At 57.9% G+C, this 18,259-nt stretch overlaps 3 protein-coding genes across 4 annotated transcripts; 2 read left to right on the top strand and 1 right to left on the bottom strand.

The window, feature by feature from the left end:
• The first annotated feature begins 156 nt into the window (after positions 1-156).
• VKORC1 (vitamin K epoxide reductase complex subunit 1) lies at positions 157-2,775 on the top strand. The gene is made up of 3 exons (XM_006106033.3): positions 157-520; positions 1,771-1,880; positions 2,321-2,775. Exons 1-3 carry the CDS (start codon positions 348-350, stop codon positions 2,527-2,529), a joined length of 492 nt encoding a protein of 163 aa, XP_006106095.1. The 5' UTR covers positions 157-347; the 3' UTR covers positions 2,530-2,775.
• Positions 2,776-5,143: 2,368 nt separating this feature from the next.
• PRSS53 (serine protease 53) lies at positions 5,144-8,817 on the top strand. The gene is made up of 9 exons (XM_023746883.1): positions 5,144-5,343; positions 5,667-5,932; positions 6,072-6,226; positions 6,359-6,578; positions 7,297-7,447; positions 7,536-7,780; positions 7,865-8,010; positions 8,190-8,418; positions 8,678-8,817. The coding sequence occupies exons 1-9, from the start codon at positions 5,144-5,146 to the stop codon at positions 8,695-8,697; spliced, it is 1,632 nt and encodes a 543-aa protein (XP_023602651.1). The 3' UTR covers positions 8,698-8,817.
• Positions 8,818-9,004: 187 nt separating this feature from the next.
• On the bottom strand, positions 9,005-17,812 carry ZNF646 (zinc finger protein 646). Of its 2 annotated transcripts, XM_023746882.1 has the most exons (3): positions 17,535-17,812; positions 16,792-16,859; positions 9,005-16,136 (listed from the first exon to the last, which is right to left on the bottom strand). In XM_023746882.1, exon 3 carries the CDS (start codon positions 16,057-16,059, stop codon positions 10,747-10,749), a length of 5,313 nt encoding a protein of 1,770 aa, XP_023602650.1. In that variant the 5' UTR covers positions 16,060-16,136; positions 16,792-16,859; positions 17,535-17,812; the 3' UTR covers positions 9,005-10,746. The 2 variants fall into 2 exon arrangements, with proteins under 2 accessions (XP_023602650.1, XP_023602649.1); XM_023746881.1 differs by lacking the exon at positions 16,792-16,859.
• Positions 17,813-18,259: the final 447 nt, after the last annotated feature.

Below are 18,259 nucleotides of genomic sequence, written 5' to 3'. Positions count from 1 at the left end.
CAGAGTAACCGCTACGTACCGTTAGCTGTGATTGATAGGCGTACGTACTGGTTAAAACGCCGCAGACTCCATTTCCCTTGAGGCATTGCGGCCGCTGGGACTACAACTCCTAGAGGGCCGTCTAGTCCGAGAGCGCCTTTAATCTGGTTTTCCAGTCCCAGCATTCCTTGCCGTTTCCCTACCTCGCCAGCAAGCCTGTCCAGTCCTAGGAAAACCCAACTGGATCCGGGAGTGCGAGACCCAGCCCGCGCTCGCGCCGACGGGCGGGGAGGGTGTGGCCACCTGTTGCCCCGCCCCTGCTCCGTGGCTGATTCTTTCGACCGGCGCCTCGGGCGGGACTCCGAGACATGGGCGCTACCTGGGGCAGCCCCGGGTGGGTGCGGCTGGCGCTCTGCCTCGCGGGCTTAGTGCTCTCGCTCTACGCGCTGCACGTGAAGGCGGCGCGCGCCCGGGACCGGGACTACCGCGCCCTCTGCGACGTGGGCACCGCCATTAGCTGTTCGCGCGTCTTCTCCTCCAGGTGCGCGTGAGAGTGGGAGGCTTGGGGCACCGGGCTGTTCGTGGGAGCGGTGCATGGGAACCAGGTGTGCATGGCGGCCAGGTTGCCAGGTGGTTCTGGAGCAGTGCATGGGGACCGGCTGCTCCAGGGAACACTGCCCAGCGAATCGGGGGTGTCCGAGATAGGAATGAGGGGCCGGATTGGGGGGGGGGTGCAGATATTGCTGGGGACTATGGTTATTCCTGGGAGTAGCTCGTGGATCTGGATTCCAAGGAATAACGGTGACCCGGCAGGAGGGGGAGGTAATGTGTAGGGACCCACACTGCTCATGAGGATGGCCATGCCTGGGGATAAGGTGCCCAGGTCTGGCTATGCTTGAGGGCCTGGGGTCAGTGGGATGACCGAATACAGAGAAGGCAATGGGCGGCCAGGGAGCTGGAGAGTTAGGGGTCCAGGCCAGAGAGATTCTACCCCGGATTCCCAGTCTCTGGTAACTCTGTAAAGCAAGGTCAACTGTTATTTCCCACCATCCCATCTTAGAATTATTGAAGGTCTAGGATGAAAAGAGGGGCCCAAGGGGGAACCTTGGCCAGGCCTGGCCTGGGAATGGGGGAAGATAGGAGCAAACACATGGAATCCTGACGTGGCAAAGGGAAGCTTCACCAGGAGGTCATCGACCCTTGGCCTCGAGCTGGGTAGGGAAATGGCGACATAGGGAAGGAGGACAGCCCAGGTGGCTTCTATTTAAAAAGAAAGAAATATATACTATATATATATATATATATATATATATATATATATATATATATATATATAATTTAAATTGGTTTTGGAGAGGAAGGGATGGAGACAGATATAGAAACTTCAGTGATGAGAGAGAATCATGGATCGTCTGCCTCCTGGGGATGAGCTCACAATCCGGGAAGTGCCCCGACCCGGAATCATAGGTCTAAGCCAGGGGTGGGCAAACTTTTTGACTCGAGGGCCGGAGGGCCGGAACAAAAGCATGGATGGAGTGTTTGTGTGAACTAATATAAATTCAAAGTAAACATCATTACATAAAAGGGTACAGTCTTTTTTTTTTTTTTAGTTTTATTCATTTCAAACGGGCCGGATCCGGCCCTCGGGCCATAGTTTGCCCACGGCTGGTCTAAGCTCAACCACTGAGCCACACCAGCCGGGTCAAGTGGCTTCTTGGAAATCACCCCTCCAGGACAGGGCCCAGGGCACTGGGTTGATGACACTCCTTACCTGGGCTTCCCCTCCACCAGGTGGGGCCAGGGCTTCGGGCTGGTGGAACAAGTGCTGGGTCCAGACAGTGTCTTCAATCAATCCAACAGCATATTCGGATGCATCTTCTACTCACTGCAGCTGTTGTTAGGTAACGGGCCCCGCCCCTTCATGACAGCCCTTCCTTTCCAGCCCCATTGCTTGCAACCTCGGGGGCTCTTAGAGCTGACGGGGGTGGGAACTAATAGGAGCCTTTCAGTTGGTCTTGGAAGTGTCAGAGCCAGAAGGACCCTTAACCACTTCCAAGGGCACCAGTTTTGTTGGAAAGACTCGCGAGTTCTTTTCTGGGGGAATCTAAGGGTTGTTTGTCTTTCATCTCCTGTGGATGACATTTCAGTAGGAAAATGAAGTATTTGGGTCCCAGGGATCGATGCACAGAGAGGAAAACCAAGGCCTTGAGGGGCCTGTCAGACCCTCTGATTTTAGAGATTTCCCCAGCAGCCCCTGCTGCCTGGGTGGCACCAAAGTCGTGGCAGTTTCTAGCGGTGGCTTGTCCCTGAAGCCCATGTGTGACCCTTTTCTTCCTCGCAGGTTGCCTCCGGGGCCGCTGGGTGTCTGCCCTGCTGCTGCTGAGCTCCCTGGTGTCTCTCGTCGGCTCCGTCTACCTGGCCTGGATCCTGTTCTTTGTGCTCCATGATTTCTGCATTGTTTGCATCACGACCTATGCCATCAACGTGGGCCTGATGGTGCTCAGCTTCCGGGACATCCAGAGACCGCAGGGCAAGGTCAAGGGGCACTGAGCCCTCACGGACCTCTTATGCTCTGCTTTGGTGTGTCAGCTTTGCCAAAGGGGAGCACGCCTGGGTCCTAGAGGAGTCTACAGCCCACCTCCACCATACTCCCCACACAGGACAATGAACCAAATGTGCCACACGCTTTCCTCCACCTGGTGCCTCTGGCTCTGTCCCCAACAATTGATTTCCAAAGCTCCTGCCTTTGCCCCAGGAGGGAAGGTTCTGAGCAATAAAATTTCTTAAATTGGTTAAGTCTGAGCCACCTGTCTGCCACGGGCCCTAACTCTTGCCTCCTCTGGGACTGGAAGGATATGAGTTGGAGGGAGAGTGGGGGGTCTGCTTGGGAAGGGTGGTTAGTTCCTTCTCCACAGCCTTCATGTGGAGTCAGCAAGACCGGGGCGCCCCCAGCCCCAGGAAACAGGCTGGCAGCCCGCTGCCCACAGGGGCCAGGCCTCCTCTCCTGTGAGGGCCACGCACGCACTTGTAAGAACAAGCTGCCTCTGGTTCTGTGCATGTTTGCTGGGAAGTTCTTCTTATAGTGAAACCTTAACCCTTCTGGCTGCCTTATCTACCACCCAAGACAGTCTTGGCAGCTCTGAAGGGCTGTTTTTGATTTGTTTTTCCTAATATGTACTGAGCACTTACCTGCATGCCAAGCACTGTTTAAGAACATGACATGCGTTAACTCATTTAATCCTTCTAGCAATTTGTATGAGGTAGGTACTATTATTATCCCTGTCTGGATGAGGAAACTGAGGTACGGAGAAGCTAGGTAATTTGCCTAAGATCACACAGCTAGTGTCTGGAAGGGGGTTAGGAAGCCCTCAGGGTTTTAACCCACCAGGGGCATCTGGTTGCAGCGTCTGTGTTGGGGTCAGGGTTCCTGAACAGTCTGGGCTGGCCTGAGCTAGACGTCAGGAACAGGAAAAGAACGCACCCTGAATGTTCTTCCCTCCTGAGCGAGTCTTCCGACACCTGCGAGAAAGGTGGGCAGGACTGTACCCGTGCCTGCCGGAAAGGGGGGTTGAGATTTGCCAGTCTCTTGGCTAGCAGGTGGTAGAGCCCTGGCCCCTTGACTGTCAGCCCTGAACTCACTGTATCTGAAGCAAGATGGGAGAAGGTGTGTGAAGTCCACTTGGACCTGGGCCTGGGTGAGAGGTGCGGACACTGAAAAGTGAGAACGGGAGGGCCTGCCGTGGTGTCCTTTAGCGACAGGAGAGAGCGTCCATGCTGGGAGAGGTTGAATCTATGCCAGGCTCTGGTCTAAGTGTCTTTAAATTGGCATTTTCTGAGTTTTTCAGACAAGGCACAGACCGGCTAAATGTCCAAGGTCACTCCAGTAGCACGCGGGGGAACTGGCCTTTGAACTCGGTCTGTGAGCTCATGGCCATGGCCCAGAGAGGGGTGGTGAATAGCCCAGGGTCACACAGCCCCAGAACCAGGAGCTACTGGCTTCCTTCCAGCCCAGGAAAAGCAATGACACCTGACTCCTAGCCAACTGGGGGCGGAGCAGAGGTGGAGCTAGCGAGACCCGGTGGCTTCTCTGAGAACCACAGCACAGGCGGCAGAGTGGCCCGGAGCAGCATGAGGCAGAGCTGGGGACCAGGGCTGCTGCTCCTGGGAGCCGTGGTCCTCATAGAGGGTGAGCCACCTGTGTTTGAGTGGGTGGGGGAGTGGTATGGTGGGGTTCAGGGGCCACCCTCTGCCCAGCAGCCCCTGCAGCTTGGTGTGTGTGAGGAAGGCTGCCTGTGGGGTGACAGTCCGCCGGTGGTGGTACAGCCATGCCTGGCTGTGTGGGGGGACGTCTGTGTGTCTGTCTGTGTCAAAAAGGGTGTGATATTCTTGGGCTGGAGGAGTCTGTCTGCAGGGCTGTCAGCGCCTCTGTGTGTTCCCTGTGCCCCCGTCTGCCCCTCTACTTCCAGCAAGACCTTAGGCAAGTTCTGAAGTTCTGAGGTCTCCCAGCCTTTGCCTCTGCCCCATCTCTCCGGGCTCAGATGTGCAATGGGTGTGTCTGCGTGTGCCTATTATGGGGAGGAGGCAGGGCAGGAGACTCTTTGGTTGAGTCTGGCAGTTTCTGGAAAGGTGGGGGAGTCTGAGTCGTCAAAATGGGTGGACATGACGCAGGCCTCTAATCCTTCCTCCTCGGCCTCCATGGCTGAGGGCACAATTAAGCTAATGCTCTCCACACTCACTGGCTGCCTCCTGACTCAGTGGCGGGGGCAGGAGCTGGGGTTCTGAAGCGTGGAGGAGGGCTGGCCTGGTCCCAAGCTGAACCCCAGGCCCTGCTCCTCAGGCCTGGAGTGCTGAGTGCAGCTGAGGGAGGAGAGTTAATTACTGAGCAGATGCTCTGAGTAGGTTCCAATAAAAGCTGTTCCTGGACCACACATAAATATTTTCATTCTGGGAGGGGCTGGTGAGGTGGCCACAGAGTCATAGGCAAGGGCCCAGGGCCTGTCCCCCAACCTGTCCCCTCCACCAAAGCTGGGCCAGCCAGGGAAGGCTCCCCCAAGCCTCACCCGTATCTCTCTCTTCCCAGGTCTTCAGGCAGCTCAGCGTGGTAAGCTCTGGGAACACGGGGCTTGGGCCTTCCCGGGGTCTGGATGGACCCTGTGAGGACAGGATGGGGGCCTGCTCTCCTGACCCACCTCTCTCCACAGCCTGCGGGCAGCGCGGCCCTGGCCCCTCTGAGCCTCAGGAGGGCAGCACGGGGCCTGGCGAGTGGCCGTGGCAGGCCAGTGTGCGGAGGCAGGGGGTGCACATCTGCAGTGGCTCCCTGGTGGCGGACACCTGGGTCCTCACGGCTGCCCACTGCTTTGAAAAGTGAGTTGTGGCTGGGGTCCGACAGGGCTGCCGACTTTGGGGGGGGGTGTGATGTGTCCCCAAACTCCACAGTGCTGATCCCTGCCCTTAGAATAACAAAGGACTGTTTACTGAGACTCTGCGATGTGCCAGGTACTTACTATCAAGTTGCTCTTAACAGCCTTCATGGCAGAAGCCTTACAAACGAGAAACAGGTTGGGAGAAGGAAAGGCCTTGCTTAAAGCCACAGATGGTATTTGTCTGTTCACCTACCTTGTTCTGTCTTCCCTGGTGCACTGTCCCCCTCTGCACTCCATGCCTGGGCCTCGTCCCTCTCTTTCCAGAGCGGCATTGACAGAACTGAGCTCCTGGTCCGTTGTTCTGGGCTCTCTGCAGCGTGAGGGGCTGAGCCCCGGGGCTGAGGAGGTCGGGGTGACTTCTCTGCAGCTGCCCAGGGCCTACAACCACTACAGCCAGGGCTCAGACCTGGCCCTGCTACGGCTCGCCCACCCCACAGCCCACACGCCCCTCTGCTTGCCCAGACCTGCCCATCGCTTCCCCTTTGGGACCTCTTGCTGGGCCACTGGCTGGGACCAGGACATTAGTGATGGTAAGTGCTGCCCCAGGCTGAAGCCCAAAGAGGCAGTCCTCTTGCCCAAGGTCACAGCCTCAGCTGGCAACGGTCTCTGCTGCTAGTCTCCCTTGCTCCCCAGAGCCCAGACTCCAGCCCCAAGCCCGTCTTTTTCCAGCTCCCAGGACCCTACGGAATCTGCGCCTGCGTCTAATCAGCCGCCCCACGTGTAACTGTCTCTACAACAGGCTGCACCAGCGGCTGCTGGCCAGCCCGGCCCGGCCTGGGATGCTGTGTGGGGGTGCCCAGCCCGGGGTGCAGGGGCCCTGCCAGGTCTGAAGGGGAGGAGAGGGGAAGGAAGCAGAGGGGAGGGGGCCTGGCACAGGGATGGGTGGAAGGGCTGCAGAGGATGTCTGCCCAGGGCTGGGCTCAGGTGTCTGTCCTTGACTCCATTGCCTGCTTCAGGGAGATTCTGGGGGTCCCGTGCTGTGCCAGGAGCCTGATGGACACTGGGTTCAGGCTGGGATCATCAGCTTCACATCAAGCTGTGCCCAGGAAGACACTCCCGTGCTGCTGACTGACACGGCTGCCCACAGCTCCTGGCTGCAGGCTCGCGCTGGGGGCGCAGCCTTTCTGGCCCAGAACCCAGAGGCCTTGCAGATCAGTGATGAGGACAGCTGTGTAGGTATGCGCGGAGGCTGTTAAGAGTGTGATATGTGGGGACAGCCAGGCTTGCGAGGACTTCTGGGCAGCAGGTGGAAGCCACGGTGAAATAAATTTGTTTGCAATAGAGAATTGACACAGGGCATCCACAAACTGCCATATGCCAATGAGGGGGATTTTAAGGCCCACCCCTGAGTCCCTAGGATGGGAACAGCCCCATTTAGGGCTGAGATGTTCCAGAACTTTCTGGGTTTGGAGTTAGGTAGAGGGACCTGTGATCTAGCTGAAGGTTTCGGGGCCTTGCTGCACGTTTCCAAGCAAGGACCCAGTGAGACTGGACAGGGCAGGGCTCCCACTCAGAATTCTAGCGTAAGTGATTAACACGCAAATTGCATGCAAAATAATTCCTGAGACGGAAGCTATGTCTTGATGGTAAGAGAAGCCCGAGTGAGCCAGGAATGCTGGAGCCAGTCCAAGCCCGGAGGGGTGCAGACAGGTGGGGCGGAGGGATGATGAGCAGGCCACTCCCTTGAGGCTGGACCGTCAGTTAAAAGCTTAGGCCCTGGCTTTTGAATACAAATCTGCTACTTACCTGTAGTTATTGAGCTAGAAAGTCACTTAACCTTTCGGGAACTCTGGTTACAGGGGTAACAAAATTCAACTTAAAAGGTCGTTGTGAGGATTAGATAGCATGTGGGAAGCACGTAGCAAGAAGGCAGATGGTAATCCATCCGTTTCAGCCTGCGGATCCCTGAGGGGGGAAGGTCCCCAGGCAGAAGCCCCCTCCCCATGGCCCTGGGATGCCAGGCTGAAGCACCAGGGGAAGCTGGCCTGTGGCGGAGCCCTGGTGTCAGAGGAGGTGGTGCTGACTGCTGCCCACTGCTTCATTGGGTGAGCCCTGTCTCCCTCACCTTTGTACCCCCCGCCCCCCTCACCCCCACTCCCGCCGCCCAATGCTGTCAGTGCTGTCTCTGCACAGGCGGCAGAGCCCAGAGGAGTGGAGCGTAAGGCTGGCGGCCGGACCAGAGGAGCACAGCCTCAAGCAACTCATCCTGCATGGGGCTTACACCCACCCCGAGGGGGGCTACGATGTGGCTCTGCTGTTGCTGGCCCAGCCTGTGACATTAGGCCCCAGCCTGCGGCCCCTCTGCCTGCCCTATGCTGACCATCGCCTGCCCGATGGGGGACGTGGCTGGGTCTTGGGGCTGGCCCACCAAGGAGCAGGTATGTGGGACAGGGCCACCGGTGGCTCTCCATCCAGCCCTGAGGCCACTGGGGCAGTCGGGTCTTTCCCTCCCCCCACCACAGGCACCAGCTCCCCTCAGACAGTGCCTGTCACCCTCCTGGGGCCTAGGGCCTGCGGCCGGCTGCTTACTGCCCTCGGGAGCGATGGCACCCCCATTCTGCCAGAGATGGTGTGCTCCAGTGTTGTGGGTGAGCCGCCCGGCTGTGAGGTAAGCTCCAGTCCCCCAAACCTTACCCACAGTCCCCTGGCATCCTCAGCCTGCAGCTCATGTACAGGCCTGCCGGGGCTGGCCTCCCGTCCTGCCCCTCACCTCAAGTTCAGCCTTTCTGCCCCTCACAACTGCTGAGGGGTAAGAGGAAGTCACCCAGTGTCACTGACCCCTGGCAGGGCCTGTCTGGAGCACCACTGGTGCTTGAGGTGAGGGGCACATGGTTCCTGGCTGGGCTACACAGCTTTGGAGATGCCTGCCAGGGCCCCGCGCGGCCTGCAGTCTTCACGGCGCTCCCCACCTACGAGAACTGGGTCAGCAGTTTGGACTGGCAGGTCTACTTCTCCAAGGAGCCCGAGCCCGAGCCCGAGCCCGAGCCCGAGCCTGGAAGCTGCCTGGCCAATATGAGTATGTGGCCCTGGGGCCTTCTGCTGACTCTTCCCTCTCCAGACCCCTCTCTGTAAGATCTGATCTGAGTCACCTCTAGATGCCCTGAGTGGGGTGGAGCGGTAGACAGACCCATCTGGATTCAAATTCTGTCATCGTGTGACTTGGAACAGGCCTCTCAACCTCTGAACCTGTTTTCTCATCCCCGGTGGGGGCTGTGTGGCACCTCCTTCCTCCTCCTTCCAGGAGAGGCCACCACCCACCTCTTCCTCTCCCACAGGCCAACCAGCTGACTGCTGACAGGTGGCTCTGGGATGCTGCAGACACATCACTGCCTCTGCCCCGCTCCATTCCCCCCACCCACACAATTCCAGGCCCTGGGCAGGCCCCAAAGCCCAGTGGATTGGCAGCTGCCCCGTCTCCCCCCCTGCAGGACAGGGACTTGTCACCTGTAGGTGCTCCCCGCTCTCAGCTCTGCTCTCCGACGCAGGCGTCCCACTCTCCCCTCTTCTCATCCCCTCACGTATAACCACACCAGCCACATACTTGGAAAATGTTCTTTTTTGGCGGGGGAAGGGGAATGGTGGTGCAATTTTCCTTTTTTTAAACTTAAATAAATTGTTACAAAATAGACTTTAGAAAATAAGTTACAAATTGTAGCAAAAGCCCCCCCTCCCCCCTCCACAGGCAACATTCCTATCCCTGGCTCTCTCTGAATCTGCCTCCCTGGTGTTGGAACCCGGTGGGTGAGGGTGGTGGGGGGAGCCCCGCATCCCGCACACCCTGGCACCAGGTTTCTTGTAGGACGAGCACAATGAATTGCATGGTGACCAAGGCTGGGGAAGGAGGCCCTTCACGGACAGGGACATGGGAGAGAAGCCAGGGGAGAGGAGAGATGGGGATGCCCAAACTACGCCTGAGTAGAACATGGAGGTCAAACCTTTCCCTGCAACCTGCACTCTTGCCCTGTATTGATCTTTGGAGAATTGAAGTTCAGAGGGAGAAGCTGAGATCTGCAGGCCACTGGGGTGAAGGGTCCAGAAGTGGGGTTGTGGGGGTGGGTGGAGGGGGCAATGACAGGCCCGCTGCTGGTGCCTTTGAGGCTCCTGGGGAGAGAGAAGGTACTGAGGGGGCACCCTCCATACAGCTTGTACTCCCCTCCCCAGCCCTGCCCATGGCCGGGGGAACCTGTAGGAGAGCCCTATCGCCCTAAGACTTCCACGGGGTTTCCCAGGCTTGGCCAACTGGCTCCTCACTCGTTCCCTAAGGTTACAAGAAACCTTTCACCTTGAACGCCATCTCATCAGCTCTCCTAGGGGACTCTCAGCCACCATCCCCTCCTTCCCTGACAATTTCTGGTCACGGGCCCGCCATCTCAGGGCACCCATCCTTGGCGGCCACTGAGTGGAATGGGTTCCGGGAGATCTCTAGAGGTGAAGCGAGCAAGCCCAGCGCTTGCTGGGGAAATAGGCTGTCCCACTCTTCCAGCTCATCTTCCAGCTTGGCTGGGTGGAGGTGACTCCGTGGAGTTCCCCGATAGAGAAGGGTGATAGGGGCTAATCACTGTTGTTACTACAGCTGGGCCTGGCTTCAAAGGAACTATCATCTGTGACTCAGCCCTCCAGTTAAAGGTGTGCTGGCGGGAGGGGGTGTGCAGGTAGAAAGGGTGGTTTGGTTGGATCCTAAAAAGCATACACAGCAGATAGAGAAAAGGGCTGAATAAAGAGAAGAGACGTGAGGCAATACTGGTAGGAAAGGACCAAAGGTCTAGTTTCCAAGAAAAGCGGAGGGGGAGCAGAGACCAGATGCAGGGAAACAGGGACAGGGGGCTGGAGACCATTCAGTGGCCTAGTTTCTCTGGCCAAGTCAGCACTGAAGCCACAAAGTCCAGCCTGGGGGTGCCTCCCTCAGCCCCTTCCTCATTCCCTGACTCCCTGCCTACTCTAGGGAAGAGCAGAACCTAGATCATCTTTTCCCCTGGGAGTCATTACTGGCTGGATCAGGAGGGTTTCCAGTTGTAGCAGCCAGATGGTACCCAGCTGCCTTCCCTCCCAAAACGAAGACTCCTCTTTGGCTCAGGCACAGCAGAGGAGCCCAGGCAGCGGCCTCTGCCCCTGCCCAGTCCTTATCCCGCCCACCATGCTATCTATTTACCTGACCCAGGGGTTCAGATCTAGGCCAAAGGGCAGCATCTTCAAACTAGTTTTCTCATTCCATACCCAAGCTTCTGGTCACCTCAGACCCATAGGACCCTTTCCTCTCACTCCTTGCTTCCCCACTACCTTGGGGCCAGATTTTGCCCTCCACTGTACGCCCACCTCCTCTGGGATCCTTCAGTCCTCTGCCCATTCATATCCCCGTACCAGAGTTGGCCACTGTCCGCTCCTCCTGGTGCTGCTGCTGGTGCTGCAGAAAGCTGATGCGGCGGCGGAAATGGCGGGGACAATGGGGGCAGGTGAAGGGCCCCTCCTGGGGTGCATGGACCCGCCCGTGGCCCTCCAGCCGGGCAGCTGTCCGGAAGGCCTTGCCACAGATGCTGCAGCGATGGCGTTTGGGGTCCGTGTGGGTCCTGCCATGGTTCTTAAGGGAAAGCAGGTTGGGTAGAAGTTTGGGACAGAGGGAGCAAGGATAGAGTCCAGTGGTGTGGGCCTTCTGGTGGTTCAACAAGCTACCGGCATGGCGGTATGAACGCCCACACTGGGCACAGCGGAAAGGCCGGTCCTCATCGTCAGCCACTGTGGACTTCACTCCCTGCCCTTCTTTAGCTCTCTCAGTATTCTCTCCTGGGGCCCGGGGGGGACCTGTTGGGGCCTTCTGGGCTTTCCCTTGACCAGCGACATCTACCTCATCCTCCACAGTCCCAGCTTTGGGGCCTCTGGCCTCCTCTATCTGGGGTGGTACCTGACTGAGGCCCTTGGCATGAGTTTGCAGGTGGCTGGCTAGTTCATGTTGGAACGGAAAGGTTTTGCCACAGTCAGGGCAGGCAAAGGTCTGGGAAGATACATGGTTGTGGCTGTGACTCTCAGTGGCCACAGGATTCAGGAACTCCTTGGAGCAGAGCAGGCAATAGTGGCAGTCTGCCTTATGGGTGTGGTGGTTCAAGGGGCCTTCCGACTGGCAGGTCTTACCACAACGGCAGCAGGAAAAGGGGTGGCTCTCTGGTTGGAGCTGAGGGGTGCTGTCTCTATTGTCCCAGCTGTCCACATGACTAGGTCCATTGGGCTGGCTGTTGCCAAGGTGGCAAGAACTTATGGGGACACTGTCTGCTGAGTCTTCTTCTGGCTTGGTCAGTACATGACCCCGAGGAACCCAATCTCCATCATGATTCACCGGTCCCCCATCTCCTTGCCATCCATCTGTTTGCCCCATGCCCCAGGGTACTGGCTCTGTGGCTTCCGGACCTGCTGACCTGCTGGGGCTATGACTCTGCTCCCCTGGCTTCCTGGCTCCACACTGCAGCTGGGGAACTGACTCAGTACCACCAGATCTGTCCTCCAGTCCCTTGTCATCAGCGAGGTTCCCCTTGCTGCCCTCTGTGCCTCCAGGACCTCCCTGACCACTTTTGGTCTCCTCCTCATGCTCTCGCAAGTGCCGCTCCAGAGAACGCCGGCCCGGGAAGCCCTGGCCACAGAGCGCGCAGCGGACAGCTGCCCGCCGGGCCCGCCCTGCTCGCCGCCGCCGGCTCTCTGCGTGTAGCTTCTGGTGGTCCTTCAAGGCCATGAGGTTGGAGTAGGTCTTGGGACAGGTGGGACAGCTGTACGGGCCCGTCTCAGGGCTGCACCGGTGGTTCAGGAGGCTGCCGGCATGGCGGTAGCTCCGCCCACACTGCCCACACCGGAAGGGCCAATCTTCCCGAGCCAGTTTTCGGGTGCCCCCACCCCTCTCGAGGTGGATCCGCTGGTGGTTAGCCAGCTGTTTCCGCAGGCGGAACGCCTTCCCACAGTCCCCGCAGCGGAAACGCCGGGGGTCTGCGTGGATGCGCCGGTGGTTCTTGAGGGACATGAGGTTTGAGAAGCCTTTGGAGCAGGCCTGGCAGCCAAAGTGGCCGGTCTGGTGGCTCTGCCGGTGGTTAATGAGGCTGCCGGCGTGCTTGTATGACCGACCACATACCTCGCAGCTGAAGGGCCGCTCAGAACTGGCCTCGGTCTGGCAGCCCTTCTCCGCAGTCTCCAACCTCAGCCCCATCTCCTCCCCCTTCAGAGTGGGCTCCTTCCACGGCTCTTCTTTCACCCTTGCCACCTCCTCGGGGGGCTCTATTTTAATTTCCTCCTGGAGCTTCTCCACTTCCGCCTGCCCCAGCCCCTCCTCTGCCACGTTCTGGGGCTCACTGCCGCCTCCGGCCTGTGAGGCGGGCCCCACCTGGGGCTCAGAGCCTTTGCAGCGTGGGTGGTTTCGCAGGTGATTGCGGTAGGCAGCCAGGTTGGGGTAGCAGCGGGAGCAGACAGGGCAGATGTAGTCTCCAGTCTGGTGGATCTTGCGATGGTTCACTAGGCTGCCCCCATGGCGATAGGTTTTGCCACACTGATTGCAGCGGAAGGGGCGGGGCTGATCCTCCAGGGAACTTTCCCCGCCCTGCACGGAGAGGCTGTCTGCAACCCGGGCACCTACTCCCTCTCCAGACTTTGTGTCTCCACCTTCTGCAGGGAGAGAAGTCACCGTGCCCTCAAAGACGCCATCTGCAACCATTTCCGTGGTATCACCTGACTCTCCCAAGTGGTTGGGAGCCTTGTCTGTCGTGTTCCCAGAACTCTGATTTTGGTGGTGACGCTCCAGGCTCCCTAGGTCATCATAGGTTTGACCACAGCAGCCACAGATGTGCCCATAACCGGCTCCATCCAATGCCTCCACCTCCCGCTGCAGCTGATTCAACAGCTCTGTTTCTGAGAGCTGTAGTGGGGTACTATGGGTGGAGGCTGCCACTGCTGCTGCTTCATCTTCTCCCTCCTCCTCCTCTGAGCCCTCAGTCAGTCCAGAGGAGTCATGAGCCTGGCGCCGGTGAAGCCTGTAGCCAGCCCGCCCAGGGAAGATCATGCCACAGAGGCAGCAGAGGAAAGGCTGTGCTGGGGCTGCCTCCCCAGGCCTGTGGTTCTGGAAGTGGCTGCGCAGGGCAGGCAGAGAGTCAAACTCCTTCGGGCAGAGGGAGCACTGATAGATGTCTGGTGGGTGGCAGGGCCTGTGGCTCAGCAGGCCAGTGGCATGGGGGAACGAATGCCCACAGTCAGAACATGTGTGGGAGACCTCAGCCTGCCAGCTAGTGACAGCTTCAACGGAGTGGGAAGAGCTGGGCTGGCCAGTGGCTGGTTTCTGGTCTTCATCCACCCCAGGGAGGCCATCGCAGAAGCGGGTCCCATTGCTTTCCTCATCACCTGGCATTTCCAAGTTGTCAAGAAAGCAGGCCTCCTTCCTTTCTAGTCCTTCCTTAGGACCTCTGCTCTCTTTATCACCCTGGAAACAGGCCTCATCCCTTTGAGGCTCACATTTGTCTCTTTCAGCATGAGCCTGCAAAGAGCCCCCATCACTTTCCAAGTTGCTTTCGGCTCCACTAGGACTTTCCTCTGAAGGGCCCTGGGGACAGTCCGGGCCCTCATTGTCTTCTACCAACTCCTGGGCCCAGTTCCCACCAGAAGGGAGTTGGGCTTCTCCCCCACCCCCAGCACTGCCAGTCCGCCTCCAGGGCCGCCTGCTCCTACGCCTACTGTGGCGTCGTAAATGGTTCTTCATGGCAGCCATGGTGTGGAAGTGCTTGGTGCAGGCCCCGCAGCTGAAGTCCCCTGTCTGATGGGTCTGCCTGTGGTTGATAAGGCTGCCTGAGTGGCGATAGCTCTTTCCACAGTCCCGGCAGGCAAATGCCCGAGGAGGTGACACCCTGGCCTCTGTCCTGCTATTCCCCCCTTCTCCATGGGTCCGGCTGTGATGCTCAAGGCTCTCAGGATCTTCAGAGAGCATCCCACGCATGTCGCGTATCTGTTGTGCTGTCGTATCTGCTACTGGGGGGACATCAGTGGCCTTCTCTTCTTGTTTGCACCCAGTCCCTTGATCTGTACATGGGGCTGCCTTTGCTCCCACTGAGTCAGACTCCACCCTGAGTTGGCTGGGGGGACCTTCAGCCCCTGGGCCTGTGCTGCGACGAGCAGACTTGCAATGGACCCGCACGTGGTTGCGCAGGGCCATAAGGTTGGGGTACTTGCGGGGACAGAGCGAGCACTGGTACTCTCCTGTCTGATGGCTGTGGCGGTGGTTCACTAAGCTCCCCCGGTGGCGGTAAGCCCGACCACATTCATTGCACTTATAGGGGCGGTGGTCCAGGGTGGCGGTGGGAACCTCTCTCTCTTTGTGGGTGGTCTCCGTCAGAGCCAAAGGAGGTGGCAGCTCGGATGGCTGCCCATCCTCTGCAGCTCCTTGCCGGGGTCTGTGATGAGCCCGCACATGGTTTTTGAGAGCAGCTGCATTGTACAGCTGCTTGGAACAGATGGAGCAAGGATAGACACCTGTCTGGTGACTCTTGCGATGGTTGATAAGGCTCCCAGCATGGCGGTAAGTACGGCCACAGTCCCCACAGCGGAAAGGTCGGTACTCCTCCAGCCCACTGTCCTCCAGCTCCCCAGAGACGCCGAGTTCCCCAGAGCCGTTCAGCATCGGTGTACTAGGGAGCTGATCCCAGCTGCTCTCGTCTGTGTGCCCATTGGTGGTGGGCATCCCTTTCTCTTCCCACGGCTGCTCCTGTCTTTCTCCCTCATGGGATTGCTGGTGTTCCAGCAGGTCTTGGGGCAGCCGAAAGGCACGGGGGCAGTGGGGACATTGGTAAGGCCGATATTGGGCATGGAGTCGGGAGTGGTTCTTCAGAGCCATGAGGTTAGAGAACTCCTTAAAGCAAATGGTACAAGGGTAGATGCCCAGGGTGTGGCTCTGGCGGTGGTTGGTGAGGCTCCCCGCGTGCTTATAAGTCTTGCCACACTGACCACACTTGTACCGCCGTTCCTCCTCTGCAGGAGAGGACTGGGGGGGCTCCTGACCCCCCGTGAAATTCACCACTGACTCAGCCAAATACTGTTCCAAGTTGCTAAGGAGGCTGCTGGCTGGAGTGGAGAGCAGCGGGGCCCTGGCAGAGTTGGTGATGGACCCCCAGCCCTCCGCACCCTCCTCAGGATTTCGCTGGCTTTCCCAGTCTTCTCTTTGTCTGATGGGTGGATCTTCCCAAGTGTCCAGAGCTGCCCTGGGGTCAGGCCCAGATTCACAGCCAGGTGTCTCTTCGGCATGTTTTTTCTGATTCTCCCAGCTTTCCCCATGGCCAAACCTCTGGCCCCAAGAGTCAGTGGACACTGTCTCCCCCTGGAGGCGTGGAGTGGCTTCCTTGGGGCTTCCCTCAAGAGCATGAGTCCTCATGTGGCTCTTGAGGGCCATGGGATTAATGAAGTCCTTGCCACAGATGGTACAGGGGAAAAGGCCAGTTTCATGGGTACAGTGGTGGTTGACCAAGCTTCCTGGGTGACGGTAGCCCTGCCCACACTGCTGACAGCGGTAGGGCGGAGGGATGTTATCAGCCTCCTCACTGTCCTGGCTGGAGGATGGATGGAGCAGTTCACGGTGTTTTGACAGTTCCAGGACACTGGGAAAGTGGTGCTGACAGTCACAGCAGCTGAGTGAGGTGGGCACATCCTCCATGGGGCAGTGTGGCAGAAACCTGGAGGGTCAGGAGGAGCAGGCAGGTGGCAGAGGCATCTTCTGGTGGTGCCCAAAGCCTAGGAAGAGAGGGCAGTGGTGAGAAGGAAGGCCTGAATTAACTTTATCTCTTGGCTGTATAAGCAACAAGTTCACCAGAGGTCACAGGGAGGTTCCCCACGCAGCAATGCCCAGGGACCTGCTTCCTATGGGATCTAATCTGGAAGCACCATCACGTAAGGCAACTCTGTACACAAGCTCCCCAGATGTGGGAGCTTCCCTGAGCCTAACTCATCCCTAGAGGTAGAGATAGGGAAAGTCTAGAGCAGTTCTCAACCTTCCTAATGCCGCGACCCTTTAATACAGTTCCTCATGTTGTGGTGACCCCCAATTTCATTGTTACAAACTGAACATAATTAAAGCATAGTGATTAATCACAAAAACAATATGTAATTATATATGTGTTTTCCGATGGTCTTAGGCGACCCCTGTGAAAGGGTCGTTTGACCCCCAAAGGGGTCGCGACCCACAGGTTGAGAACCGCTGGTCTAGACGGATGTAACTGACTTCTGATCGCAGACCTAGTAACCTGTTCTTCAGACCAAATCCAAAAGGTCTTACTGCCCCTAACCTTCTCTCTATAATTCTGAAACAAACAACGTTATCTCCTGTGACATCTTAAAAGGAAACCTGAACCTTTTCTAGGGCTCTGAACAAGAGATGTCCAGTCCTTACCCCTCAGCTAAGCAGAGTAGCCCAGAGGCACTGAAAACGTAGTCTTTCTCCAGCTGACAGATGAGGGCCTGAGAGATGAAGTCAGGGCCGCCCTTCAGAGAAGGGGCTGGCTTGTGCCCCCATGTCCCCTATTCCTTTCATGGTCACAAAGTCTCCTTTCTAGAAGACTTTCTTGGCCGCTTCTTTCACCTACTTCCCCTGAACCCACACTATCTCCCATCACGGAAATTCCATCCCATTTCTGGTCGTTCTTCACCCTCTCTACCTTTTTCCTTCTGATACCTCCTCACTATAGCCTCGCTGCTGCCTTTCTGTTCTTCTACCTCCTCTCATAATACTGATGACAGCAATGCATGCTAATTGAGCATTACCGCGGACCGAACACTGTGCTAAATAAAGAATATCCATTGTGTCACTTACTCCCCACAACACACGGCAATGCCTGCTGTCCCAGCGAGCAAACCCACTGATGCAGGCAACCTCCTTCCCAAAGCTCTTGCCCTCTCCATGGCAGAACCCCGAGCCTTCTCCATCACCTGGGCTTTCCGATCCTTTACTTCCACTGGACCCCAGTACAACTATCGCCGACTAACCCCCCTCACTGAACCTGCTCCCCGAACTCTCACTTCTCAAAGCCCCTTCGCTCAAGAGTGAATCCCCTGTCCTGATCGTTTGATCTCCTGATCAAACGAGTCCTCTCGCCTCACTGATCATCTCGGCCGGTTTCCTCTTAAGACCCCTACCTCACACGGGTGGCCCCTTCTCGTTCCCGCCGCGGGTGCGTCCGTTGGGGACCGCGAACGGGAGCGCGCCTGCGCACTGGGACCCTCACCCTAACTGCAGCCGTGCGCCCCAAGGGGTGGCTGTGGGGGGCTCTCGCGCTCCCACACACGCACACTCCGCCAGGGGTCCCAGGGGGTGGGGAGGGGAGGGGGAGAGGGAAGGGAGAAGCGGGAGAAGGGAGGAGATAGAGTAAAAAGGGCGCAGCTGACACGAGCCAGGAGTACCCCCAGCTCCGCGGACACTTCCTATTGTTACTAGGAAACAGGAAGTGTTCTAGCCGCAAAAGCTTCCCCGCGAAACCTCCTCCTGGAGAATACTTCCTGACCCGCCTCCAAGCACCCGGTCTACCCAGACACACTTCCTGTGCCAAGCAAGAAGGTGCTACAAACGCTCTTCTGCCCCCGCCCACCCAGGTCAAAGCGCTGGTCGTTTCCTATAACCTTAGCCACACTTCCGGCAAGAGCAGCGAGCACCGGTCTGGTGCATCTTGGCTGAGCGAGGATGAGGGAAAAAGGGCTCTGCAGCCATAACCTCAGTACTTTGGTGACACTTTTCGTGGGGCTCCCTGAAAAACTGCTCAAGGCAGATGGAGGGAGCTTTGTGCACTCCTCGCTAATGATAGGTACCTACTCTGTAAAAATGTACCTACTGGGAGAACCTCGCCATGATGATCACCTGAACACTG

Source organism: Myotis lucifugus, unplaced genomic scaffold (genome assembly GCF_000147115.1).
Source record: "Myotis lucifugus unplaced genomic scaffold, Myoluc2.0 scaffold_753, whole genome shotgun sequence".
In the NCBI taxonomy this organism is placed as follows: Eukaryota; Metazoa; Chordata; class Mammalia; order Chiroptera; family Vespertilionidae; genus Myotis; species Myotis lucifugus.
This window is presented reverse-complemented; position numbering and strand designations above follow the sequence as displayed.

Excerpts from the sequence above, each read along its gene's own strand:
- VKORC1 (XM_006106033.3), top strand. The coding sequence starts at position 348 with ATGGGCGCTACCTGGGGCAGCCCCGGGTGGGTGCGGCTGGCGCTCTGC. Across the intron at positions 521-1,770 it reads TCGCGCGTCTTCTCCTCCAG|GTGGGGCCAGGGCTTCGGGC; the intron begins GTGCGCGTGAGA and ends CCCCTCCACCAG. Across the intron at positions 1,881-2,320 it reads CTCACTGCAGCTGTTGTTAG|GTTGCCTCCGGGGCCGCTGG; the intron begins GTAACGGGCCCC and ends TCTTCCTCGCAG.
- PRSS53 (XM_023746883.1), top strand. The coding sequence starts at position 5,144 with ATGGGGGCCTGCTCTCCTGACCCACCTCTCTCCACAGCCTGCGGGCAG. Across the intron at positions 6,227-6,358 it reads GGGTGCAGGGGCCCTGCCAG|GGAGATTCTGGGGGTCCCGT; the intron begins GTCTGAAGGGGA and ends TGCCTGCTTCAG. Across the intron at positions 6,579-7,296 it reads TGATGAGGACAGCTGTGTAG|CCTGCGGATCCCTGAGGGGG; the intron begins GTATGCGCGGAG and ends CATCCGTTTCAG.
- ZNF646 (XM_023746882.1), bottom strand. The coding sequence starts at position 16,059 with ATGGAGGATGTGCCCACCTCACTCAGCTGCTGTGACTGTCAGCACCAC.